Source organism: Coenobita brevimanus, chromosome 86 (genome assembly GCF_032717465.1).
Source record: "Coenobita brevimanus isolate Jiangsu-jjx chromosome 86, ASM3271746v2, whole genome shotgun sequence".
Classification (NCBI taxonomy): Eukaryota; Metazoa; Arthropoda; class Malacostraca; order Decapoda; family Coenobitidae; genus Coenobita; species Coenobita brevimanus.
The window spans coordinates 33,112,996-33,140,650 of NC_137039.1; the positions used below are offsets into that span (position 1 = coordinate 33,112,996).

At 43.0% G+C, this 27,655-nt stretch overlaps 1 protein-coding gene across 1 annotated transcript; it reads left to right on the forward strand.

Moving 5' to 3' along the window:
* Window positions 1–2,848: 2,848 nt before the first annotated feature.
* Window positions 2,849–26,479, forward strand: LOC145410710 (organic cation transporter protein-like). Its single transcript, XM_080280821.1, has 12 exons — window positions 2,849–3,071; window positions 14,298–14,602; window positions 17,804–17,939; window positions 18,510–18,696; window positions 19,021–19,124; window positions 20,097–20,251; window positions 20,895–21,063; window positions 21,858–22,005; window positions 22,775–22,968; window positions 23,762–23,934; window positions 25,065–25,249; window positions 25,877–26,479. Exons 2-12 carry the CDS (start codon window positions 14,323–14,325, stop codon window positions 26,021–26,023), a joined length of 1,878 nt encoding a protein of 625 aa, XP_080136947.1. The 5' UTR covers window positions 2,849–3,071; window positions 14,298–14,322; the 3' UTR covers window positions 26,024–26,479.
* Window positions 26,480–27,655: the final 1,176 nt, after the last annotated feature.

Consider the following 27,655-nt stretch of genomic DNA (forward strand, 5'->3'; position numbering starts at 1 on the left):
AGCTCCATCCCTCCTCTGATCCACTGTTTATAGCGTATCTCTTCACCAAACTTCGAGAGAGATAATTAAGGTGCTTGGAGATCTCGCTATAGGGACGGTCATGCCCAGGTCCCAGTCTAGTCACGGTCCAGTCATTTATTATTACATGCGTGTTATGGGACAGTCCACACCATCAGTCACGGTCATCAAGGTCCTCTCACACTCAACTGACGGTCATTTGAGGGGTATCGTGACTGGAGAGAGATTGTACCGCGGCCCGCACGAACCGCCAGCGTGGATGGAACACTTGCTTGCTCCAGTCCTGCTTCGGTTGTCAGTGAGTGAGGTCGCAATTCGTTTTTATCTCATTTTTTTCGAACAACGAACTCAGGGAAGAGGAAGCTGTGCGACTGTAATCGTGATCAAGGTAAGTATATTAAATGAAAACGTTATTTGTCCTTATTTTGTACATCCATGAACAAAAATATGGCTCTTTGTCTGTGCTCGTTTGGAAGGACTGAAAGAATTTAGTTTTCTCGACAGCTGAGTGAGAGTAAAGCGTGTAAAATTCCCCTTCATTCTTCTGTACGTCGGATGAACTCAAAATTTTCACTTTTTGCGTGTCTTTTTCGTTCTTCTTCCTCCTCTTCCTCCTCCTCCTTCTCGTCCTCGTCCTCCTCCTCCCTAGAGCCCCTGTTCTCGTTCATCTTGGGAGGTTCTCTGTCACCTCATCAAATTACCCGGTATTCGTTTTTCATTAACACCTCAACATTTTTTTTGTATTTATCTGATTTATATCATTTTAATATCTACATGGTTTGGATCAGTAACGTACGCGAAGGTACTGGGGTGTCATGCGCAAAGTAAATCGCTAAGGAAGAGGCGTTACGAGGCCTACTTTGCTACTTCAGCCCTAAGACCGTGAGAGGGAGACCGTCCTTTGAGTGGAGCGAGGCCTTCCTTTGAGTGGAGCGAGGCCTTCCTTTGAGTGGAGCGAGGCCAGCTTGAGGTATGGTGATGAAGCTTGTGTGTGAGACAGCTAGCCACGTGAAATTATGCGCTCGCTGAACACCCCGCTCGAGCAGGGATGGAGTTTCAGTTTTGGGGTTCATACGTTTCTTTCTCGAACCTGTTTCCTTCTTGAACCGTCTTTCGCCACCACGCTTCATCGCCTTTAAGCAACATGGCTGAAAAAAGAAGAAAAAGAAAATGGTGACATGCCAAACGCTGGAGAGTGAAAGATAATGATGTCTGTTGGAAAAAGAGATTGATGGTTAAGGAAGTGAAGGAGTTTAGATGTGGAAAAAAAAAGAGGTGATGAATAAAGGGATCAGGATAAAACTTAATAAGAAGGAAAAAAATAAGAGAAAATCGTTTGACATGATGGAGTGTGCATGTGTGATTTGTAAGTGCGTGCATGATTGTGTGTGCGTGTGGGTGTGGGAGGAGGGGTACACGGTGGAGGTATGAAGCGTGTGAAGTAGGGGGATACGGGGAGAAAGAGGGGGGGGGTTGGTGGGAGGGGGGGATGAGGGAAAGGGGCTCTGTGGGAAGGGGAGATGAGGGAAGGGGGAGCAGTGGGGAGGGGAACCAAACACGCAGCTAGTTCAAAGGTGAATCAGCCAATGGGATTTTGTGTGAAAATAGTAATGCAGTTAGGTGTGGAATCCCGGGAATGTCCGATGGCGTGGAGCTAAAACTATGCAATACTGACATAGTTCATATATTGTTCCAGAATTATTGTACTGCATATCGTGAACGTAGTCATCTGTACATTATTATTATTATCTGTTCATTATTGGAAACTAATTTTGAATGTTAGAATGTCTGTATGGTCGATTTTGCTGAGCTGGATGTTGATGATTCTCGCACTTATGTACGTTCTCTCCTTTCTTGCCCTGAATCTATCTTATCTTATTCGTAGGTGGGAAAAGAGATGATGTTGATGATGATGGTGGTGGTGGTGGTGATGATTGCATTTTCGTGTTTGGGTTGTTTATGGATCATATCTCTCTCCATCCTTAGGCAAAAAAAGGTTATGCTGTTGATGATGATGATGATGATGACGATGGCGACGATGATGGTGATAATGGTGATGATGACTGAGCGTTGGTACAATTCTCTCGGCAACGCCTTTACCCTTGCGCCAAAATCAGCCTCGTGGCGTTGGACAACCATGCGGGCGAAGCGCTATTTTTAGAAATTAAATTCCAATCATCCAATGCGAGTTAGGCCGCCATATTGGATTAGTGAAAAATATTTGCCAAAAACTTTTCAAACGCTGGAAATATGGAAACATCCAAAAATGTTTAAAATTCAATTTATCTGTAACTGCTGCAACAAACCGAGCTGCCGTTTTGCATATGACGTCACTGCCTGGTTAGCATTATACGATATTCGCATTAACCATTTCAGTACGATGACTTTGTGCTTAATTCTTGCCACCTACTGTAGAGACGATTTGGTATTTATTTAGTTCTCGCAAATCGACAGTACGGTATTTTGGTCGCTTCTATATTTTCTCCTCAAAATAGTGGGAGGAGGCAGGCATCTCTATGACGTTTCTTTCGTGAATGCGTCCTTTCTTCTCGTTTATGTTTCCCGTAAGCGCACTGCCCATCGTTAATCTCCCTCCTCCGATTCCCGGGAGAGGCCCAAAGTCAGCCATGGGGGTGTTGAGGTGTTTGCATACTGTAGATACCAATGCCAGCACCTCAGTTCCCTCCAATCAGAAGCCGCTTACGACCCGACGCCACCCGAGACCACCCGACAGATGCCGAGGTGTCGCAGATAAATATTCCCCCACTCCCTCACTACCCCCCTACATTGCTTCGCCACGCAGTCTCAAAAATATCCTTGCCTCATTAGTGTCCTCCTTCTCTCTACAAAACTCTTGGCCTTTTTTCCGGAATAACGCAGCCAGATTGAACTTTTAACCCTCGCCACGATATTTTACTGAGCGAGGTGAAGAGTTCGAAGTGTGGTAATTTGTGGTGGTGCGTGGAGAAGCGTACGTGATAGCGTTATCGTACATACACCTCGCCAAGACAAGAGTGTACGTGTTCGGGAGGTGAGGGCATTTTTCGTTCCCGGTAAGTACATGGAAGGTTTAGATGTCTTTCAGGGTTGGAGGGTTGGGAGATCTGAGGCTAGGAAGGTACCCGATTTTTCTGATGGTTTTTCATGTGTTTCGATTGATTTTTGAAGCTAATTTTTGTCTCTTGGTGATGGGGAGCGAGAAAGGGAGGGGTGTAAAGAGACCTGAGAATGAGCGATTGACTGGATAAGCGTGAGTGTTGTGGTTGGGAGGAAATGGACGCCGAAAACGAGGCGGACAGTAGAGTATGTGTGGGATGGCATTGTGACGTGGGAATTGTCGTTACTGAATAGAGACAGAAGTGCTTGGAGGTCATTTTTTGTCTAGGCCACCCCTCACAAGATACGACGTTAGGTATTAAAAGGAAATCACTATCATAATCATTATCATCATTATTGCTACCACCACCACCATCATCATCATCATCATCATTATTATTGCCACCACTACCACCACCATCATCATCATCATCATCATCATCATCATCATCATTATTATTGCCACCACTACCACCACCATCATCATCATCATCATTATTGCAACCACCACCACCACCATCATCATCATCATCATCATCATCATCAGTACAATAATATAATAATAATAATAATCTCTTCACTAGAGCCATTTTCTGAGGTGCAAAATATCGCCAGGTGTTAGCAAGAATTAATAAGCAAAAGCATCGTCTTGAAGGAGTTAATATTACGAAGATCATGAGGCAGGTGTAATATCTTTTCACCTGCTCTTCCTTCTTTCTCCCCAGGCTCTCTCCTTCCTCTCTCCCCTCTATCCTCCCCCTTCCTGTTTCCTCCTCGTCATCTCCTCTTCCCCCACCCCCTCTCCTCCCCCTCTTCTCCCTCATTTCTCCCTTTTTACTCATTTTCTTCCCCACTCTCTATTTCTCTTCTCCCCTACCTCCCCATCACTTAGCTTCCTCCCCATCACTCCTTTTCTTCCCCACTCTCTCTCTCTCTCTCTCTCTCTCTCTCTCTCTCTCTCTCTCTCCCTCCCTCCCCACATCGTCCTGCATTATTTTCTTCAAACATTAATCTCTCCCTCATTTCCTCCCTTGAGCCTCTGTTCTCCCTGACTCCCTCATATTCCCTCATCTTTACCTGCTTCCTCCCTCACTCCTCTTCCTTCCCTCCCTCCCTCCCTTCCTTACTTACCTCTTCCCTGTACTTCTTTCCCTCCTCCAGTTTTTTCCCTCCCTTCTCCTTCCTCTCCCTCCTTTCCTCATTTTCTTTTCCTTGACTTCCTTCTCTCATGACTCCTTAATTTTTTCCCCTCCCTCCCTCCTTCCCTCCAGTTCTCCATTTCCTCTCCTTCTCTCCTCGCCCATTTTTTTTCCTCCCTTCCTCTTCTCTCCCTCTTCCTTCTTCCCTCCCTTGAGATCCGTGGGTAATTAGAAGTCATTTTCCAGGTTCATATGCCGTGGAAATAGTCTTTAATGACGCCGGGTGATATAAAGGAGGAGGAGAGAAAGGAGGAGGAGAAGAGAAGGGAGGAGGAGGGAGGAGGAGAAGAGAAGGGAGGAGGAGAAGAGAAGGGAAGAAAATGGACGAGGAGGGAGGAGAAGGAGAGAAGAGAGGAGGAGGGAGGAGGAGAAGAGAAGGGGAGGGAGGAGGGAATGAAGGGAGTGAGAGGAGGAGGAGTAGGAGAGTGTAGGGAAGAGATGAGGAAATGAGTGGGGTGGGGAGGGAGGTGAAAAGTGAGAGGGAAGGGAAAGGAGGATAAGATAGGGGAAAGGAAGAGGGAGTAAGGAGAGAAAAGAAGTGGAGGAGTGGATAGGGGGAGGAGGAGAGATGTGGAGTAATGATGAGAGGAGAGACTGAAGGACAGGGATGATGTGAGAGGGAGAGAGAGAGAGAGAGAGAGAGGGAGGGAGGGAGGGAGAGAGAGAGCGCTAGTACACATCGACCAATAATAGGTTTGTTGTTGTGTCGCCATTGTATCTGCGACGGTCACATTTTAGTCACTCCGAACCAGAATTGACCAGTGTGTGTGTGTGTGTGTGTGTGTGTGTGTGTGTGTGTGTGTGTGTGTGTGTGTGTGTGTGTGTGCGTGCGTGCGTGTGTGTGCGTGTGTGTGTGCTTCTGCATCTGCTGTGCAATATTAATATATTCGCTACATTAATTCACTTCATGTGTTAGTGTGTATATGGGCGTGTAAGTATGCTAAGTAGATTGGTTTATGTCCGCGCGCGCGCGTGTGTGTGTGTATGTGTGTGTGTGTGTGTGTTGTGTTTTGTGTGTGTGTGTGTGTGTGTGTGTGTGTGTGTGTGTGTGTACAATAAGTCTGGTACAATAGCATGCTCTGTAATAATATGCAGTTTTCATTTTGTGCGTTTGTGGGTGTGTGCGAGTGCATTAGTGTTTGCATGTGCGAGTGTTTGCGTGTGCGTGCGTGTGTGAGTCCTTGCGTGTGCGTGTAAGTGCGTGGATGTACTTACTTCGTCACCAGAATTAGATTGTCAAGCACTTATGCCAGGCTTCTTTCCTTCCTCGCTTCTCCACTCTCATGCAGCTCTCTCTCTCTCTCTCTCTCTCTCTCTCTCTCTCTCTCTCTCTCTCTCTCTCTCAGTAAGATTACCTAGCACTAGAGGGAATAGAATTGTCTCTACCTTGAGGGGGTTATAAGACAGCAAGATAAGCAAGAGAATGACAAAATAACGAAGCATATGAAGCAGGGAGAAAGAGTAAGAAAATTAATCGTGGAACATGAGTTAGCGAAAAAAGAGCAAGAAAAGAGAGAAAGTGAGACAGGAAAAAAAAAAAGAGAATATAACTGAGAATTAGAGGCAGAGAGAGAGAGTAGGAGAATGAGAGATAGTGAGGGTGTAAGAGAGTAAGAGGTAAAGGTAGAGAAGGTAAGAGAATAAGTGGATGATTTCCCAGTAGACAGTACTAACAGCTAGAGAGAGAGAGAGAGAGAGAGAGAGAGAGGAGAAAAGAGGGTAGAAACTGAATAATGAATGAAAGAATATAAAAGAGAAAAAAGAAAAGATAGGGGGAAGTAAAGAGAGAGAGAGAGAGAGAGAGACTTGAATTAAACCAGTTAAAAAATTAAATTATAAAGCCTTGTGATTCAAACTACTGCATTCGCGTCACTCAAAAATCGGATGAAAAAATATATATTCCCTCAAACTTTACCAATGCCTCTCCGTAATTCTGTCTGTCTGTCTACCTGTCTGTCTATGTGTCTATCTGTCTGTCTGCCTGTTTGTCTGTTCATCTGTCTGTCTGCCTGTCTGTCTGTGTATTGACTCGTTTATCTCATGTTTTATTGTCTTTCGTCTCGTATCCCCTCCCCTTTTTTTTCTTTTTTTTTTTTTTTGTTCATGTGGCTTGCGCTGTATCGTCACTTTTTCGTTTTTTGACTTTCGTTTTTTTTTTTTTTCGCTTATTAATCACTAGTTTTTCTCTTTTACATTTTGAATTTCACTTTTTTTTTTACTATCTTATTTTCACTTGCGTTCTTTATTTATTTATTTTTTTTTTGGACCAAGTTCTTTTTCAACTTCCACTGTTTTTTTTCCACGTCTGTATTTTTCCTTTTTTTCTCTCCGTTTTCCTGACCCCATCAAAATTTTTTCCTACTCTGTCCTGTGAAAAATGGAACTTTACCATATCACACACGCTCTACTGAGGCTTTTAAATGGTACAGGACTTATATTTAATTTCCCTGAGCAGTGGATTTCTGTCATCATCATCATCATCATCATCATCTCCGTCTTCTTCTTCCTCTTCTTAATCTTCTTCTTCTTCATCTTCTTCTTCGTCTTCTTCTTCATCATCATCATCATCACGATCATCATCCTTTCTTCGACTTCATTTTCTCCTCCTCCTCCTCCTCCTCCTCCTGTGGAAAATACTCATGCAGGTTACTGGGTCGAGTAAAGAGGTAGGACCGAAAACAAGATTTGATTTTTGTGCAATTTTATAGTGACCCCTTTGCCGCCCCGAGCATAAGAGAGAGAGAGAGAGAGAGAGAGAGAGAGAACGGAAAAATAATACAAGCTAGACGAAGAAAGATGAGGAAAGAGAAAAAAAAATGAGAACAAAGAACCTAATAAAAAAGTTGATGAAAAAGGGAGGAAAGAGGAGAGATGAGCAAAGGGAAAAAGTGAGAGGAAGGAAAGAGAGGGAAAGGTGGAGGAAGGAAGGAAGGAAGACGAGAAGGGAAGAGGGGAAAATAACAGGAGAAAAAGAGGAGGGAAAAATAGTTGAAAGAAGGAAGAGGAGAAAAGGAAAAAGAGGAAAGTAATAAGAGGAGGGGGAGGAGAAGGAGGAGGAAAATGGATGAAAGAAAGATGGGGAGGAAAGGAAAAAGATAAAGTAAGAGAAGAAGGAAGAGAGAGAGAGGGTAAGCACGGGAGTATTAGCCAGCTGATTTAGTGAGAAAGTGGGCGATAACTGGAAATGATTGAGGACCAGCGAGAGAGAGAGAGAGTGAGAGAGAGAGAGAGAGAGAGAGAAATGTTGGGGTCATGAAGTTTGTATAGTCTTGTATCTGTAATCATAAAGCCAAGCAACTCTCTCTCTCTCTCTCTCTCTCTCTCTCTCTCTCTCTCTCTCTCTCTCCCAGCATCTGAAGGTCTTAACAATTTCCTGAGCGGATTTCTTCTTTCTTAGACTTATTTAGTTTTCCTCAAAGAATGTCACACAACTTAAGAATTTCCCAAGAATTTATTTTGATGTTAATCAGATTTTAAGAAACCACGAAGACCTACTAAGAAAAGACGTAAGAAAAGATAATAAGAAAACCATGAACTTATAAAGAAAAGGGATTATATGATTTGATTTTTTCTTGATAGTGTGTGGTGTGGCAGTGTGTGGTGTGGCAGTGTGAGGTGTGGGAAAGGTGTGTGTTAGGTGAGGCGGTGTGAGGTGTGTGATTGGGTAGTGTGAGGTACGACACACACACACACACACACACACACACACACACACACACACACACACACACACACACACACACACACACACACACACACACACACACACACACACACACACACACACACACAAAATAGCTCGCAAGTGTGCCCATTAACCTGTCAATCTCTATCATCAGTCTAAGCTGTCATTAACCTGTCAATCTCTATCATCCGTCTGTCTAAGCTGTCATTAACCTGTCAGTCTCTATCATCCGTCTATCTAAGCTGTCATTAACCTGTCAATCTCTATCATCCGTCTGTCTAAGCTGTCATTAACCTGTCAATCTCTATCATCCGTCTATCTAAGCTGTCATTAACCTGTCAATCTCTATCATCCGTCTATCTAAGCTGTCATTAACCTGTCAATCTCTATCATCCGTCTATCTAAGCTGTCATTAACCTGTCAGTCTCTTATCATCAGTCTATCAAAGCTGTCATTAACCTGTCAATTTCTATCATCTGTCTATCTAAGCTGTCATTAACCTGTCAATCTCTATCATCCGTCTATCTAAGCTGTCATTAACCTGTCAGTCTCTATCATCTGTCTGTCTAAGCTGTCATTAACCTGTCAATCTCTATCATCTGTCTATCTAAGCTGTCTATTTCTGTTCCTCCCATTTTCTCCTGTCAGTAAATCAAACGATCTTAACTCCTTTCTTAGATTCTGACACAGTTTTCCTCCTTATTCTTTTCCTTACATATCCCTAATTTTCCTCTTTATTTTCTCCTTTATTTTTTCTTATTCTCAACTTTATTTTCTTGGAACTCTTTCGAAGTCGTTTTCTCTTACTTTTTCTTATTCATCTCTCATCCGTGCGTCTTACAATTTCTGATTCCACTGTCTGTACTTCCATCTGTCTGTCTTTGTGTGTATCTGTCTGTCTGTCTGTCTCCCTCTCAATCCCCCCCTCTCTCTCTCTCTCTCTCTCTCTCTCTCTCTCTTTCTCTCCATCATGGGCTTTATGTTAGTAATTCGCTTAATATTCACAATCTTATTAAGGCCTCCGGGGATTGAGCCGGGGGAGGGGAAGGGGTAAAATTGAGGTACAGAGAGAGAGAGAGGGAAGGAGGGAGGGAGGTGAATGGGGTAAGTAAGTGAGAGGGAAGTCAGGAGAGAGAGAGAGGGAGGAAGGGAGGATGAAGGAAAAGAGGAAGGAGGCGCAGACAGGGAGGGAGAAGGGAATGAGGGAGGAGAGGGAGGGGGAAAAAAAAAAGGGAGGGAGAGGGAGTGAAAGGGAGAGGAAGACTGGGAAGGAGAAGGGAGGAGTAGTATAGAGAGGGATATTTGATGATGGCGATGAGAGAGAGAAAGAGAGAGAGAGAAACCGAATACAAAAACCGTGAAAAATAGAATGGAAAAAGAGATCAAGAATTTCCAATGCAAGGAAGAGGGAAACTTAGGCTTAACTTCCCACCACATAACTTCCTCCAAAAAAAATCCTGACTATAATTTGATTTGTGGGAAGTCGGAGCAAACTTTATCGCCTTTTTTTTTTTCTGATTTTTTCATATGACGATTATCCTGATTTTAGAGATGTTTAAAATGGAATTAACTTGGGGATTCTTCTTTTTCTTTCTAGCTTACCTTCTTTTTTTTTTCTTTTACTTGAAGAATGACAACACTTCCATATAATTCAAGGTACCAGCAGACTCTCTGAGGTACGTATATGTTCTTGTCAAAACCGAGTGATTTTTCGAAGCTGTGAGGAGACGATTTAATTCTGCTAAATATTGTGGGATGTTTTTCAGTTAATCATTATTTTAACCCATCGCTGCACCGATTTTTTCAAGGAGATAGAAGACGATTTTGTTAAGCTATCACCGGACGATTTTTATGAGACCAAAACCATGCGATTTTTCATGTAAACACCAAACTGTCTTTAGGCAAACAAGAAGCAATTCTCTCATGCTACATGACTTTCCTTGGATTTAAAAAAAAAAAAAAAAAATGGTAATTTTATTCAGTCGATGATTTTATTCAACCTAACTACAAGCTTTTTTTTTTTTTTTTTTTCCCTGTCGCTCCATCTCATCCTTGGTCTCCCCCTCCTCCTCCCCTCCGCAGGTAGAGAAAATAAAGCAGACAGTAACTTAGGTCCTTGATACGGAGCATGATATACAGGAGAGACGCTCAGGCTCTATGGTGTGAGCGAAGAGGCAGCCTTAACAGAAAGTGTAGGAGCTAATGTCGTCAAGGAATCATTAGCCTCCATCCCAATTAACCTGAGTAGATACAGGTGGGCAGCAGAGGCAGGTAGTGAGGGGGGTGGAGGGAAGAAGGAAGGAAAGAGTAACTTGACTTAAGATGCCTCGAGCAACACAGAAGGATCACAGACGTGGAGGACAGAGACAGTGCTTATCCTGTTCAAATGGAAAACAAAAAAATACAGTTATTAACATTATATTTGGAGTGGGTGAAGTTCTCAGGTGACTCGTGGCATAATATTGCTGTTTACCTTCCGAGGCAGAAATAACGCCGCAGGATTCAAGAATATGCTGTTTATTTTTACAGGCCTCTGACAGTTTTGTTTCTTTGCGAGACTTAAAGTAGTACAAAGGTTAATTAATGCTATATCTAACTCCGAAATTGCGAAGCGTCTATCATAAATACGAATAAACTGATCAGAATATAGTAAAAATAAAATTGAAATGACGTCATCTTTCCAAAAGTCTTAAGATGATCAGATAAAGAGTTGATATCAGTAATCTCGGACACTTGCGTTGCGTTGAGAACTTGAAGGCAGAGCTTATTAAATACAAACTTATAACTTTATTTATTTTTTCACCGGCCCGCTGTTCAAACGAAACTTATGCATGTTGGGTTCTTTTCTTGGGGGGGAACTGATATAAAAAAAAATCTCGAAATGTCGCGGAAATATTCTAACAGTGAATTTGACTGGTTCAGAAATCTGTACAGGTGAAGGGACCACTTTTTTTTTTTTTCTGAAATTAAGGCACATTAAAACTTTGAAATTTTTGAGCAATGTGTATTGCGTCCCTAGATTTGGTCGATGAGGAGTGAGAGAGGAAAATTTCAGTGCATATGGAATTAATTTTGAGGGCAGCGATAAAGTCAATACAGGGAGACAGTCGGGAATTAGAGTAATGTTGACTAGTGATGCACCTGTACAGAAAGATGGCCAGGAATCAGAATCATGTTGACTCTGAAAAAAAAATATATATATATAGCGCTGATGAAGCAGTCTGTTAGCTGGATTTTTTCTTCCCTGTTTCCTCACCTCAGTCTCCTCCTCAGGGTATTCTCTCTCTCTCTCTCTCTCTCTCTCTCTCTCTGCAATACATCTTTCTATTATCTTTTCTTCCCCTCCCCCTCCCCCTTTTAGCATCCTACCACTTTCTCTATGACAGTATATCATCCATTTTCTTTCAGTTTATGCTCCTTCCTGTCTGCTGGGTTTTTTTTTTTTTTTTCCTAACCTTCCCTTTCACCTTTTTCCACTCCCTCTCTGCCCCTCGTCATACATCTTCCCTCCCTCCCTGCCCAGCCTCCGCCATGGTGCCACACTATCTCAGCCTTGCATCATCACCCCACAGGTAAAGTCACCTTATGATGGGCTGTCACGCTCTTTCCATATTGTAAGCAAGTAATGGTTGTCCTTGGTTCCGTGTAATCATAAGTTCTTGTTGTTTCTGTGCAACTCCAAATTGTCTGGTCGAGCAAACCCATCAGCCGCATGCAAGCAACTGCCTCTACATAGCCGTCTTGTGCAGTGAACCGATGCTCTCTTAAGGTAGACAGCGCCTCACCACAGCGAGACGCGGGGAGAGTGTGGATGTTTGTCTCCTGGATTGACACTGTACTTGTGTCTCTCTAACACGTTAACAGACCATAGTAGGCTTAACGTCTCCTTCGTGATTTAGCTATATGATTATCACCTAGCGTTGTAAATAGTTGACTGGATTTCAGGAAACCATTAGACTTTTCATTGGTCGCCCCCACCTACAACCACCCCACCTGCTAAATATATATACATTAACACTCATACAAAAAACACACTAACATGTTACTGTAGTCAGTGGGCACACACACACACACACACACACACACACACACACACACACACACACACACACACACACACACACACACACACACACACACACACACACACACACACACACACACACACCAAATATCACCCACGGGAAATTAATGCACATAAAAGTCTCTCTCGCCTTCCCTCTCCCCCACGACTGGAGAGATGGAAAGTCGGTGGGTCCTAGTGCAGGGAAGGGCAATAAGTGGGCCTCTTATTCTACCACTTGCACTCCTCGCTCCCTAACCTGCCTAAGATGAGGGAGCCAAACTTCGCCAATACTTTCTTGCTTCCAGAGACAATGGAAAAGGTTATGTCGAAGCACTTATGGCAATGTGAAATATAAAGAAGAATATGAGAGGAAAGGATACTCTGTTCTTTTGAGGAGAGAAAAGGAATATAGAAAGCAGATCACAGTGTTGGCAGAGGCTTGTCGACAACTCTTGCTCATGACTGTAGGTTTCTTTGCCCATAGATGACTTGGATATGGAGCATGGGGGGGGGGGTATCAGGTGTCTTAACTTGAAGGTAAATGAGTCTTAAATATGAAGCATGGGGGAAGGAGGGGGAATTGACGGATATGCCCTGTGTGTGAGGTAGACGTTGAGCAATATTAAAACTGTACATATATGAGGCTCTTGGGAAGGAGGAGGAGAAGAAGTGGAAGAGGAGGAAGAAGAGTAAAAAGAGGAGGAGGAGGAGTAAAAAGAAGAAGAAGAGGAGAAGGAGGAGGAGGTGAGGAAGGAGAAGGAGAGGAAAACCCGTCACTCCACTCCCAAGCCCTTCATTTTCAGTCTTCTCTCTTCTGTTTCCCTTACCTTCCCTGCTGGCATATACATCTTAATTCTCTTCTCTGTTCCTTCATTAAAAAGTAGGTAGGGAGCGCGTGGTTTGATGCATGGGTGCCTGGGAGAAAGAGAGAGAGAGAGAGAGAGAGAAAATCTTGCCAAATTCAAGAGGCTTAAGTCATTAGGGATGCATCCTTTCAGCACGATAACGTCCCCCATCGCCTTTACCTAGCCATTTCAGTCTAAGGAAATATATCTACATCTGTTCCATCTGTCTATCTGTTTATCTGTCTGCCTGTCTATCTAATGCCATCTAGAACTGAAGGAATTAGAGACCGTCTTCACTAACCCTTATTCAGTGCAAATGGATTTCCTAAGACATCTCAAATCGTCTATGAATAATAAACGTAAGAAGTCCCCGTGCTGAAGGGGTTGTGCCTGAGATGTTAGGGTACTTGTAAAGGTGCCAAAGCGGGGGAGGATCATGCTCTTGTTTTTCTTTTTTTTTCTTTTTTCTGGCTACCAAACAGATGATGTGATGCAACTTAGTATTTATTAGTAACTCGCTGGCAATAGAACTAAAAGAAAAGAGGTGTCAGGATCCTTAATTGGTTAATGCCCCTTGCTTCTTTCTTGTTTCTCTGCGCATACAGCCAAGCGCGCACACACACACACACACACACACACACACACACACACACACACACACACACACACACACACACACACACACACACACACACACACACACACACACACACACACACACACACACACACACACACACACACATTCCTCCTCGCTCTCCGTCCGCAGTCACACCTCCTGCTCCTAACTGCCTTGAGGTAGGTGAGACTCCCTTCCCTACAGTCTCGTCTTTTAACATTGATTTTAATACTTCGTCTCTTGCTACCACCAGACGATTTTATCCGGCTCTTGGGTGATTTTTCGAGACAGAGGGGTTTGATATAGCTCAAGGTCCAGAGAATAATTATTATGTTATTAGTATTGGTATTAGTAATAGTGGTAGAAGTAGTAGTAGTAGTGGTAGAAGTAGTAGTATTTGCTACAAATATCAAGGCATGAACTCAGATTTGGTGTTTATAATAACCATGAACACAAATTACTTGCTACATCAAACCTGTATGAAAAAGAGTGTCGTCATGAGTTTAATTTAAAGATTTGTACCCTAATTTTGAATCTGTGTCCACGTCTGCTACTGATTTGCCACACGGAAATAAAAACGGGACATGTCAGAGAGGTAGTACTGATGTTTTGAACCATCTAAATTGCATGACTTAGGTGTTTAATCTACCACAGTCTGTTGAAACGATGCTAAAGATTCACAGATAAATTAAGTCACTGCGGTGTGAATGGAGGCGTGACTCTGGCTCTTGACACTGTGATAAAAGGTCTCTCTAATTCCTTATCACCAGGAACCTGTGATTGGAGGGAGAGAGAATGAAAACTGAGACAACCCTACTCAACCCCAACGATGCTAAGGACTCGGGAGGAAAAACAATCGAACCCAAGGATGTCAGCAGATCGAGGAAGCTGAAGGATGAGGATGCTGGAGATGAGATGAAGACTTTTGAGGATCTGAGGGATTTCGAGGACGACCCACACCCCAAGGACGAGGATGCCGGAGATGGGGGAAAGGTGGAGACTTTTGAGGACTTGATGGAGCTGGTGGGGTTTCGCGGCCGGTGGAACTTGTGTGTTATCCTTGTCTGCGCCTTCTGTGAGTATCCATAAATCCTCTCGTTAAAAAAAAGTGGACTCATTTTCGTTTATTAGCTATTTTGCCATTTAGCCTGTTGGATGTAATACGATGCAGTCTGTTGTTTATCATTTATTTATTTATTTGTTTATTAATGGTACTGGTGGATGCTTTTTTTCAGTTCATGTGAGACGTAAACCTTTCAGTACCTTCCCTGTGTGTGTGTGTGTGTGTGTGTGTGTGTGTGTGTGTGTGTGTGTGTGTGTGTGTGTGTGTTTATTCAGTTCTGGTTACTACATGGCTATTTCTTTTTTCCTGTGTGTGTGTGTGTGTGTGTGTGTGTGTGTGTGTGTGTGTTTACGTATCCTTTAAGCGTTTATAAAGGAGAAATTCGTAAATAACACGAAATTTTTAAAATAGAACGTATATGGAAAGTGCGAGCATTTTACCGCAGTTACCCAGACAACACTTGCGCTCTGCCGGGATCAGAAACCCATGCATGATCAGCAGAACTCTAGTAGTCTTCCACTCACACCAGACTATTTTATTCAGCTGAGACTAACTTACAGGAGCCCCAGAGTGTTATTACTGCCACCAACCACCCTCTCATGGTAGGAAGAAGTCTAGTACTCTGTCCAATTAGTCTGGATAATTATACCCATCTAGTGAGAGAAACGTTTGGGATAATTTTAAAGGAATTTTCACTATACTCCTTTCATTTTAAGCTGATTCAGATTTTTTTCCTTTTCCAGCTTAAGAGAGCATCCCAGTAGTGAAGGGATTAATGAAGGTTAAATCTAATCCCCTCAAACCCTGAAAATCTCTCGTGGATTGAATTATGTAGCATGAATTACAAAAAAAACAAACAAAAAAAACAAAAAAAGCTCAGGCTGAAGTGGTCAATTTCCCTCTTTTCCTCTTTCTTTGTTTCTTTTTTTATTCACTCGAAGCCTGAATGGTGTGGCGCTGGCTGGAATTAAGTACTAGAGTTGTGCCGGTCATGAGAGGGTTCGCAGTGACTGGCTCCTATGACTCACCCAGATGAATAAAATCGTCTGGTGGTACATGGAATGAAATATAATTCAAAAAATCGTCAGAGGGTTTATTTACTTGGCTCTTCACAATCTGCCAAATCCGTAATCCCAGAGTTTATCCAGGGTTACCGTAAATAACAGCAAGAACAAGAACAATAACAACAACAACAACAAGATCAATAAAAATAATAATAATAATAATAATAATAATAATGATAATAATAATAATAACAAAAATAGTAGTAGTAGTAGAAGAAGAAGAAGAAATGATATTGATAAAATTAATAATGATAATAATATCATCATCATCATCCTCATGATAGTAATAAAAATGAAACAAGAGCATCCGGGGGCCGAATGCTAATCGCCAGCCAAAATATGTTGTTGGGTAAGGTACAAGCTACCTACAAACCGCAGAAAAATCGCAAAACTACAGAATTCAGTCACCGCGTTTCACAAGAAGCCAGTCCATATATAAAAAAGATGGTGGCTGGCATTCTGTTATCTTTTTTTTATTTTTTCTTGGAGGGATCAATCTTGCTGACCTTTGGTTCCTTCTTCCTTACATAAAAAAAAAATTAAACTGAGTTTTGCCACTTATTTAAAACTCCCAGGCTCCTGTCCCCCACTCACCGCTGAACACATCGCCTGTCAACCCTTCTCAATCCCCTCAATGCCCTTCGCTACTCTACCAAGGCCTCATAACGTGTGCGCATGATATCGCTCCGTTATGAAAGGATACTATGTGCATTATATTCCCTTTAACCAACATGAATAAAGCCGATTAATTAGCACTCAGGCCTCTCTCACTCACGCTGAACTTCCACACCTCCTCATGAATATTATTTTGTTTGTGTACCAAGCTTTCGTAGCTCCGTAAAATGAACACTGATTATTTTCCCTCCCTTCCACCCACCTTCAGTAATACTATAGTCTGTTTGTTTTCTCTTGGCGAAACTGAATTACTCCTATAACTAGAATTCGATGAGACATAAATGGTCGGAATGAGTCTCGTTGGTTACTAGTCAGATTTATTATCCAGTCTGACTACACGTGGCTAGCAACTGGGCTGAAAGGGGTTACGGATGTTTGTCAGATTAAAAAAAAAAATGGTCGATAGATAATTAACTCTCACGCTCCCTTCATTCACCTTCTGTAGAATAAAAGTCTATGGCTTTAAAGGCACCTTAGTGCTAGAGTTATCCCGACCATGAGAGACTTAACAGAGCTCTTGTTAAACTCCGAGGCTCCTATGACTCTTTCTTAGTTGACTGAGATAATCTAAAATAGAGTTGTTCCTGCTTTTTTTTTTATTTATTTTATTTTTTTTTTTTTTTAAGGCTTACCAATCAGCTTAGTACTTTGATCACTAAGCCACTTCCCCTGATGACCTCGTGCACCGGGATGAGCCGCGGATCGTGTACTTTCCCCTCACTGCCTGCTCACCTGTCCATTAAAACAACCAGGTAGGGATTAGCGAGCGGCACGTGTTTGTCCTGTGTTATGTTGATGAGGGATTTGGACGTCCATACCAACTCGTGTTATGTACGGTATACCAAGGTGGTGGAGAGAGACGCCTTCATGGGGTGGCACCGATATAACTGGGCGACTCAACTACCTGGTTTTACAAACGTCCTCGGCTACCTTCCTATCCCCCCCAAGAGAGAATGGTGGATTGCGGAAGAAGGGCAACTTAAGCCAGCACTCCACCAGGTTCACGTTTCAGGTGAACCTACAATAACAGCTCCTACTGCTATTTCTACTACTGCTACAACAGTCGATCATAAAGGTGCATACTTCGCGCGAAACAACTTATCAACACATACAATGACTCTTGCAAAATCCCATATGCAAGTCTCTCCCACATTAACAAACATGGCTTCACGAGACTAGCAAATACGGGCATTCAGATGATGACAGATTATTCGCCTTGCAACACCACGAGCTATATTGATCGTTTAGGATGGCATTGGGATCATTCTGTGCAGTATATTTTTTTTTATTCCTACGAGCTCCACTACTGCCTGTGCCGGAAGTTAACTCCTGTGGGTTCCTTACAGTCTGTGCTAGAAGATAATACCCATCCTTCCCTTACAGTCTGTGTCATAAGTTTAACCCTTACTCTCCTGCATGCTCCCTCACACTCACACAGCCCATGTCACAAGTTAACTCCCTCTCTCTCCTACAGCGACCTTCACCTCAGCGTTCAGCGCCATGTCCTATCAGTTCTTGGGCTGGACTCCAGACTACTGGTGCAGCGTACCGGAACTTACTGAAGCAAACTGGACGCAGCAGCAAATCATCAGTCTAGCCTCACCTTTCAAGTTAGTCGAGAAATTAATCTTTATCGCGTCTTAGTCTAATTACTCAGATGATTGAGTTTTACCACCTGTTCAAGTTAGCAGAGAAAATTAATCTTTATCTTGTGTTGCAGAATCATATCACTAGGATGCATGAATTTTACGTCCCCATGATTCATATTGAGGGTATCAGTCACGTAGGAAAAAAACTGTACTGCTGACCCTATCCCTGTTCTTTCTGTACAATAGGAGAAATAGGAGAAGGGGGACTGCTGAGAAACATAAGAAACATTATTTTTATTGTACATCTGGATAGAAGAAGAAATACTGTACGAACATTAGTGAACGACTTCAAGAAAGGTGGCCTAGCGATCAAAGGACAGTGGAGTTGTTTCCGTTGATGATGATGTTGGTACTGGATAATGTTTTGATGTTGATGTTAATGATGCTGATGATGGTTATGTTTATGTTACTGATGATGTTAATGCTGTTACTCTTTTGTGATGTGATTGATGTTAATGTTGTTACTCTTTTTGATGTGCTGATGATGTTGTCAAATTCTGACGATTATAGTAAGTACTTCTTTATCCTCAGTAACGTAACCAGGAAGCCCGAAGGCTGCCTGATGCACAACTACAACTACACGGCAGCGGCATTACTGGGCTATGAGAAAACCATGGCCGACATCTCAGCAATAATGTACAATGGCGGTGAGGAGCTATTGGCATGTCCCACCCGATTCTACAACACATCAACGCACCCGTCCAGCATCGTAACAGAGGTGGGCGCGGCGTAATGATCCCTGCATGCTAGGATAAACTCTTGGCAATGATTTTCTGTGAGCTGAAGAAAATTGCCCCTCGTAAGGTGGAATCAAATACGTATTGCTTGATTATTGGACAGTGTATTAGTGGAGGGCTTGTTTTTATTCTTGATTTCTCTTGAGTGCAGTAAAATAATCAGATGTCAGGCAGGTAAAATGCAAAGGATGTAAAGAGCAATTAAATGGTAAAATATGAGCAACCCTCCTACTGACGGATGATGATGATGATGATGATGATGACTAAATTCTGCTTCTCCCTCTTCTCGGTGTGTGGATGGGCAGTGGGACTTGACCTGCGAGAGACGAGCCCTTTACTCCACTAGTCAGGCCATGTCCCAGGTTGGCACTATGGCTGGCAGTGTGGCTTATGGCTACATCTTTGACGCGTACGTAACTTGCGCGCGCGCGCGCGCGCACGCACGCACACACACACACACACACACACACACACACACACACACACACACACACACACACACACACACACACACACACACACACACACACACACACACACACACACACACACACACACACACACACACACACACACACACACACACACACACACACACACACACACACACACACACACACACACACACACACACACACACACACACACACACACACACACACACACACACACACACACACACACACACACACACACACACACACACACACACACACACACACACACACACACACACACACACACACACACACACACACACACACACACACACACACACACACACACACACACACACACACACACACACACACACACACACACACACACACACACACACACACACACACACACACACACACACACACACACACACACACACACACACACACACACACACACACACACACACACACACACACACACACACACACACACACACACACACACACACACACACACACACACACACACACACACACACACCTATGCTACCAAAAATAAAGCTTATAGACAGACAGAGAAAACATCCATTCAGTAACGTCTTTTTTGGTGTCTGCATACCAGGTCGAGAGCAGGTTGTTATCATGTGTTCCATATTCTCTACAGACAGAAGAATAAGCAAGCAATCTTATACACTGCTTAGGCTGAAGAGAGTTTATGAATACTGCCTTGGTTGCGAAGTGTATGGCTAATGTATGAGAGGACACAGAGGCATGAGAGAGCAGTATTATACATCCCTTATACTCAAGAAAGTTTATGAATTCTGCCATTGTTTGTGAGGTGTATGGCAGCTGTATGAGGGAAGATTAAAGCATTCACAGTCAATCTAACACAGCTTAGGTTCAAGAAAGTTCATAAATAAGGGCCATGGTGTTCACAGGCTGGGTAGGAGGAAGGGGGTGCTTATCTCAACCGTGCTCTCCCTGATAAGCACTTTCATCACCATCGCGGCACCCAATGTGGAGACCTATTTGTTCTTCAGATTCTTCTATCAAGCGTCTGACTTTGGATATTATATGGGATGTGTGGTTATCGGTAAGTGAGGAGAGATTACACAGTTTTCCCGGCCTTCATACTTTCATGTTATTTTCATTGCTAAACTAAGAAGGCGAAGAAATAATTATGACATCCTTGAGTTGATTTTGATGCTATTGCGGATTAGTTTTGGGATTATATGTCTGGCTGTTGGAAAAAATACTATAGGTAATTATTAGCCAGTTACATGTATGCTTTTTGCCTCATTCTATCAATTACTTTATTATAACTGTAATTTCAGGCATCATTATACAAATTTCTACGTATATTATTTTGCCTTGTTAGTTTCGAGAGTAAAACGGCAGAAGGTTACTGTGTCAATAAAAAACTCTCTCTCTCTCTCTCTCTCTCTCTCTCTCTCTCTCTCTCTCTCTCTCTCTCTCTCTCTCTCTCTCTCTCTCTCTCTCTCTCTCTCTCTCTCTCTCTCTCTCTCTCTCTCAGTTTTGTTGGTATGTCGTTGTCTTTAGCATTCTTTATATATGATTTTGTCTAACCTCCCGTTTTCCATATTTATCTGTCTATCAGTCTATCTGTCTATCAATCTGTCAGTCTATCTCTGTCTGTCTATCTACCCATCAGTCTATCTACCTATCTATCTATCTGTCTATCTGTCTATCTGTCTCATTTCCCACACCCACCTCAGCTATGGAAGTGTGCTCGCCCTCCCAACGCAATCACGTAGGCGCTCTGTACCTGCTACCCTGGACCCTAGGCTACATGCTGATGCCCTGGCTAGCCTATGCAGTCCGGCCCTGGAGGTGGCTACAGGCAGTCCTCTCACTCCCTGTCTTCTACTGCCTCACGTTCTTCTGGTAATTTGCCTTCTTGTCTGTCTGTCTGTCCAAAGCCGTGATGTGTTCCAGATGTCTCTCTGATTTGTGTTTGCATGAGTAAAGAGACCAGTAGTAGTAGTAGTAGTAGTAGTAGTAGTTGTTGTTGTTGTTGTAGGCCCAGGTTCATCTGAAATGTGAACCAAGTGGACTGCAGGCCGAAACTGTCCTCGTACGGTCCACGATCTTCCTCTTGGGGGATAGGCAGGAGGCAAAGGGACTCATGTAGACCCGGGTAGTGGAGCCACCCAGCCATATTGGTGCCACCACGTGAAGGTGTCCCTCTTCAGTAACAAAGACCCCAGTTAAAATGTGGTTGAAATTTGTAACGTATTGTATCCGATGATTTATGCGCTAATCTACTTAGGAAGCCTTCGTTTTGTCTTAGTTATTGTCTAAATGCTCCGACGATACAGCGAGTTGATCGAGCCCCTTCACAAGGAATATTAATTTTCTGCTCTGCTGCTTCTTCAACATATGCAATGTATTTTTCGGTATTTCCAAAGTAGTTTATGTATTATAGTACACCAAATAGAAGGCACGATTTTGAGTTAATAATTGTAGATTTCATTTCACAAGGCACTTTCGAAAGCATCTCCTCTCTGTTTAATATACTTGTGTAGACAGATAAATAGATAGATAGATGCAGATAGTTAGGCAGGCAGGTCGGCAGGCAGGTAGGTAAATAGGTAGATAGATTAAAAAATATGCTTTCATTTAGGAAGCTGATGGGCGACGCAGTAGTTCTCTCTATCTCTCACTCTCTCCCTGTCCAGGTTAATGCCGGAGTCGCCACGCTGGTTAATTCTCCACGACCACCATCAGGAAGCCCTGACCCTGCTGAAGAAAGCCTCAGCACTTAACCGCACCACCCTGCCGCCAGATGACTGGTTATTGGCAGCCATGTGCACCATCAGAGACAGGGTATGGGCTTGTTTTACATGTCTACCATCACTGGCCTTCGAACCATGGCCGAGGGCACCGCAAAGTATGAAAGGTATACGATAAGTACCTGGCCTTACCCATAAATGCTGTGAGCTGTGGCAGGTGACTTCGGTTTTCTACACCTCGATGTGGATGATGTGGAACAGCCTGTAACAGGTTGACATATCTGCCTGTCTGTATTCCTGTCAATCTCCATTTGTGTGACTGTAAACATTTGCCTAACTGTTCATCTCCTTCATGGCGATAACTTCTGTTGACTATAGTTGTTTGTCTATCATATTAATTTTCCTGGCCATAACTACAGTTGCGAAGCCATAATATGATGATAATATTAATACCCCGTCAAAATATTACTAAAATGAGTGAAAGGTTTGATGAGGAGTTAAAATTAGAAGTAGAGGTAGAGTTAGGACGATAAGATGCTAACGAATGTTTGTCCCACCAGGATAGGACAGAGGAGATGAAGAGTGTTGGTAAGACGGCATGTGGTGCAAAGAGCCAGGGTGGTGATGGGGCTGTGGAGGTGTTCATGGTGGCAGAGAGAGGCAGAGACAGATGCGGAAGTGGAAGCCGGGCTGTTTAGAGAAAGGATAAGCATAATAAGATACCAATGAATGTTTTTGGCCAGCCCGGGGAGGGCTGGGTGTGGTGTGAGGGTGAGAGAGAGACAAAGACTGGAGACAAATAGTTAGAGAGGAGGAGGGAGGGGTGATGTTTATATGATACTAATAACTGTCTGACCCAGTAGGAGAGGGCAGAGAAGATGGAGAATGTCGGTAAGAGGGAGTGCGGTGTAAGGGCGAAGGTGATGGGGGCGCTGAAGAGGGCATTCATGCTGATACTTACTCCTGGGGTGAGGATGAAGGCGCTGATCGTGTTCTACCTGTGGGCCGCCTCAGCCAGCGTCTATTACGGCATCAGTCTCAGCTCGTATAACCTCAGGTATGACTTTAATCATTTTAATTTCACCTGACGGAACTAAGCTACTCTCATAGCTTGAATACTAAGTCGGTGAACCTTAGTAATGAGGTATGAATGAGTCACCTGGATTGCTATAGTTCATTCATTTTAACTTGGCGGAACTTTCGTCCTTTTTCAAATTACTTCCCTTAACTCAGTGGCAAAATAAGACAATACTGTGGCTCTATATCCTCTCTATAGCACTTCTTCCTGACTAGCAACATAATCTAGTGTTTGTCTGTTATGGAGAGGTGACAGTTTTACGTCTAGTTAAAGTGAACAGAGTATGGTCGAATCAGTTCTCTTATCTGACTACACTTGGCCATCAACTGAACTGGAAGGGGAACAAGCGAGTTGGGAGAGGCATTGTGTATTTTTTTGCCCAGAAATGGCTATCCAACATGATGCTTATAGAAATTAACCTCTTCTACTCCTGACTTTCCTTTGCTGGCCAATCTTCTTAATCCGGGAGACTCTTGCTATGTCTGTCTGCCCATAGATGTTTCTCTTTGATGTGGCGCGTCAAACAGGGAGAGTGACTGATATGCCTGGGCTGTAAAATAGAAGCAGTGGAGTAGTTGGTGGTTTTGTCTTTCAGTGTACATTGTAAAGGCGAAAGACTGAGTTGATGAGGAAGAGAATGTGGATGCTGATGCTGCTGCTGATGCTGATGTTCTTCCTGGACTATACAATTCAAGTGTAGTTCTTGTCTCTGTTAGGGACAAAAATTCACCTACCATTCCTTTACTAATAATTCCCATGGCACACTTCTCAGCACGGACACCTACATGTACACCTTCCTCAATGGCCTATTAGAGGTTCCTGCGTACCTGTTCCTGTGGGCGACTGTGGGTAACCTGGGGCGAAGAAAAACCCTGGTCATCCTCTTCTTCTTCTGTGGGGCCTCCATATCAAGTCTGGCCGCCCTCATGTTGACACTCCAGGAAGGTAAGGGCGCCCCTCTTTCCTCCACTTCATGGCGTTAATTACCTGTTTCTTGAGACGCTACGCATGTGAAACCAACAGGTGCCCACTCTGGATCTGAACCTTTACTGCAGCTATTAGTCATCCAAAGTACACTGACCAGAGTGACTGTCTTCACAGGGTATACTTCCCCTTCACTGTAGCTCTTAATTATCCAAAGTACAGTGACCACAGTGACTATCTTCCCAGGGTATACCTCCCCTTCACTGTGGCTCTTAATTATCCAAAGTATAGTGACCACAGTGACCATCTTCCCAGGGTATACCTCCCCTTCACTGTAGCTCTTAATTATCCAAAGTACAGTAACCACAGTGACCATCTTCACAGGGTATACTCCTCCCTTCACTGTAGCCATTAATCATGCAAAATACAGTGACCATCTTCCCAAGGCACCAGCAAGTGCTATGGAAAGGATATAGAGCTGGAGTATTTGCCGTTTCTGCCACTGAGCTACGTGCAATAGGCTGGAAAGGACGAAAATCTGGGCCAAGTTTGCTTGATAAAAGTATGGTAAAGCCCGAGAGACTCCTTCATTCCTTTGCTTGAGATTAATCCAGAGTTAAATATAATCGTCAGGAGATGGCAGGATTATAACAGTATTCGATTGAAGGGGAGATTAAAAAAAGAGGGAGAGAGAAAGTGTAAAATATAAAGCATAATAATGGATTAAGGGATCAAGAGCAAAAGTGAACAGATAAATAAAGATAAAATAAAAGGCATGTCACTGAATTAAAAGGGGTTGAGCGAAGAAAAAATAAATAAATAAAACGTGTGTCACTGAAATAAAAGGGGCTTAACAAAAACAGAAATAAATAACAAAAATCGAGTCATTGGATTAAAGGGGGGTGAAGAGAGAAATAGAAAGTAAAAAAAAAAAGAATTAGAGTAAAAAGCATGCCATTGAAATAAAGAGATCATGAACAAATTGAATAAATAGGTAGATAGATAAATAGGGTCAAAAATAAAAATAAATGAACAGGTAGATAGATAGACAGTCAAATCAATAAATACCTAAACAAACAGACATAAAGAAAACACAACTTAAAATACTGTCTGCAATTATGATAAACACTTATATTTTTTCCCTTGTTCAGTTCCAGATCTGGCTAAGCTGGTGTTATCCCTGGGCAGCAAGGTGGCTATTACCGCCTGTTACCAGCTGGTGTGGGTATTTACTACAGAGCTCTTCTCTACAAAATACAGAGCCAGAGCTACGGGAGAGGCCAGCTTGTTTTGTAGGCTTGGCAGTATAGCTTCCCCTTATATAAACGACATTATGGTGAGTGTATGAGGCTGTGAGCTGGACTGGGAGCTTATTCTCACCCTGCCCTTATGTAAAAGACACTTCCACTTGAGGAATATATGGGAAAGGGGGTTCGAGGGAGGGCAGCTAAATGGCACAAGACAGGGCTACGTGGAGGCGATTTTCCTTCCTCTTCATTTTCATAATTTCCTAGCATTAACATTTCCACCATTATCACCATCACTCTTTTCTTCACCATTACCATTGTCACAGCCATTTATACCTCCACCATCATCACCATCACCACCATCATCACCATCACCCTCTTCTTCACCATCACCCTCTTCACCATCATCACCATCACCGTCATCACCATCACCATCATCACAACTGTTACCACTACCATCATTATCACGATCACAACACCATCACTATCCTTTTCTCTCGCCGTAAGTGCTCTGACCACGGATGATATGCCAGCAGGATCAGTTACCCTAGTTAGTCATTTAATCAATCAGTTATTCAACCAACCAGTCAGTAAAACACAAATTACTCACTCACTTTCAGTCACTTAGTCAATCACCAATCAATCAGTCAGCCAATCAACCAACTTGTCAATCACTCAGTCAGTCAATCAACCAACCCTCTTACTTTGTTTTTCAGGGTGAGCTAGTGGTATGGGGTCCCTCTTTGCTGTTCAGTCTCATCTCCTTCGTGGCAGCGCTGGTCGTCTTCCTCCTTCCCGAGACGACCAACAAGAATTTACCACAAGGAAACCCGGAAGCAGAAGACACGATCACCAAAGCATAAAATAAACCACCAAGGGGATATCACACACATGCCTCAGTATAGACGGTTGTGTGTTAGTGCCCAAGTGGTGGAAAGTGAAGGTTTGTGATCATTGACGGCAGCATGTAACGTAGTACTAGTCTCAGGGAATGGACCATCTGATAGGGTATTTACCTCAGGAATATGCTAGGGGATATATTGGGCTATCCTCAGTTTATATGCTGACCTAAGAGCAAGCCTAGTTTTATCAGTAATGTACTTTTAAATAAATAATATTATCGAACATTTCATTCGTGCACCACCCACTCCTTAATAAAGTACAGGGTGGTACATGCATAGCGCTCTACTAGAAACACATCCGGCTCAGTCTGCTGGTGTGGGAGCAGGTGTGAATTTGCTGACACGACGCAGACAGTGAGGAGGCGAAATTAGCGACGCTGGGTAGACATAACAGAGGTCAAACATATAGAATTTAAACCCCTTTACCCATAGAACATATTTGTTTTTCTGTTATTCTTCCCGTATTCCGACGATTTTATTAAACTCGGAGAGAGAGAGAGAGAGAGTGGGGGGGGGGGAGAGGGAGGGAGGAAGGTGGGGGGTGCCCTCCGCTACTCCACTCTACAATTTTCTTTAAATGACCATTGATCATAGAAAACGTGAGTCTCCCAATGACCATTCCCACCAGGCAACAGGTGGATTCAGAAAGGATACTAGTCAATTTCTACGATAAACAAATCACAGTAACAGTAAACTATTATTAAAAATTACTTGTTTTGTTGTATTGTTCATTGTATAAATCACTAGCCCGTGTATGGAGTGTTTAGTAGCTGTATGAGTAAGGATGAATGTCTAAGCAAGCAGTCTAACGCACAACTACGGCTTAAGCAAGTTTTTGAATATAGATCCCGGACTGAGATTCACAAATATAACTTACGATGACTTTCCTTTAGCTTCTATGACGTCATTTTGCAGGAAGAATGAGATACGTGGGAGGAGATTCTTTACTCTTTGTTCATTAAAAAAAAAAAAAAAATGTAACGAGAGGGAAATGATCAAAAGATTGACTTGAGTGTCCTGGTGTTTCATACGATTCGAACTCCCTGAATCTCCTGGTCGACTCTCGCCTTCTTCCGAGCTTTCATAACACAATCTTCAGTGTTTTATTTCGTCTATAACACCTCCAGAGCCTGTTTAATATCGCCATGCCAATATTAGAAAGATACATGTAATAAGTAAGGGGAAAAATAATGGGTAGTTTGGTAGTGTTTCGCTGTGGCAGAGTCGGTACCAAACTTCCCAAGGTAACGAGACTGCGAACCCCAGCATCTCGTACTGTTCCAAAGCCCCGAACCTCTGAAGCCTGTGGTCTCCTTAGTTACGGCGTGGCTTTCATAGTGACCGCGCGCAGCTTCAGTTCGTAGTGTCTCGTGGAAGAGTAGCATTTTATTTTACTCTTCAGTTTATTGTTGCTGCCTTCGGGGGGTTTTATTGTACTTGAAGAGAGGCTTATTGTATTATCCCCTTCTGTACGATTGCCCTGTCTGGCAAGCAATAGAAGGAGTAAGAGACGACATGCTGAAGAGGTGAAGTGAATTTGTTACGCACATCTTGTTGTAGATAAGTCTTCCTCGAAATTAAATCCTTTGGCGG

What these genes read in the sequence shown, in the direction of transcription:
- LOC145410710 (XM_080280821.1), top strand. Translation starts at nt 14,323, where the DNA reads ATGAAAACTGAGACAACCCTACTCAACCCCAACGATGCTAAGGACTCG. An exon ending in TACTGCCTCACGTTCTTCTG is followed by an intron (nt 21,064 to 21,857) that starts GTAATTTGCCTT and finishes CTCCCTGTCCAG; the next exon opens with GTTAATGCCGGAGTCGCCAC. An exon ending in CTTATATAAACGACATTATG is followed by an intron (nt 25,250 to 25,876) that starts GTGAGTGTATGA and finishes TTTGTTTTTCAG; the next exon opens with GGTGAGCTAGTGGTATGGGG.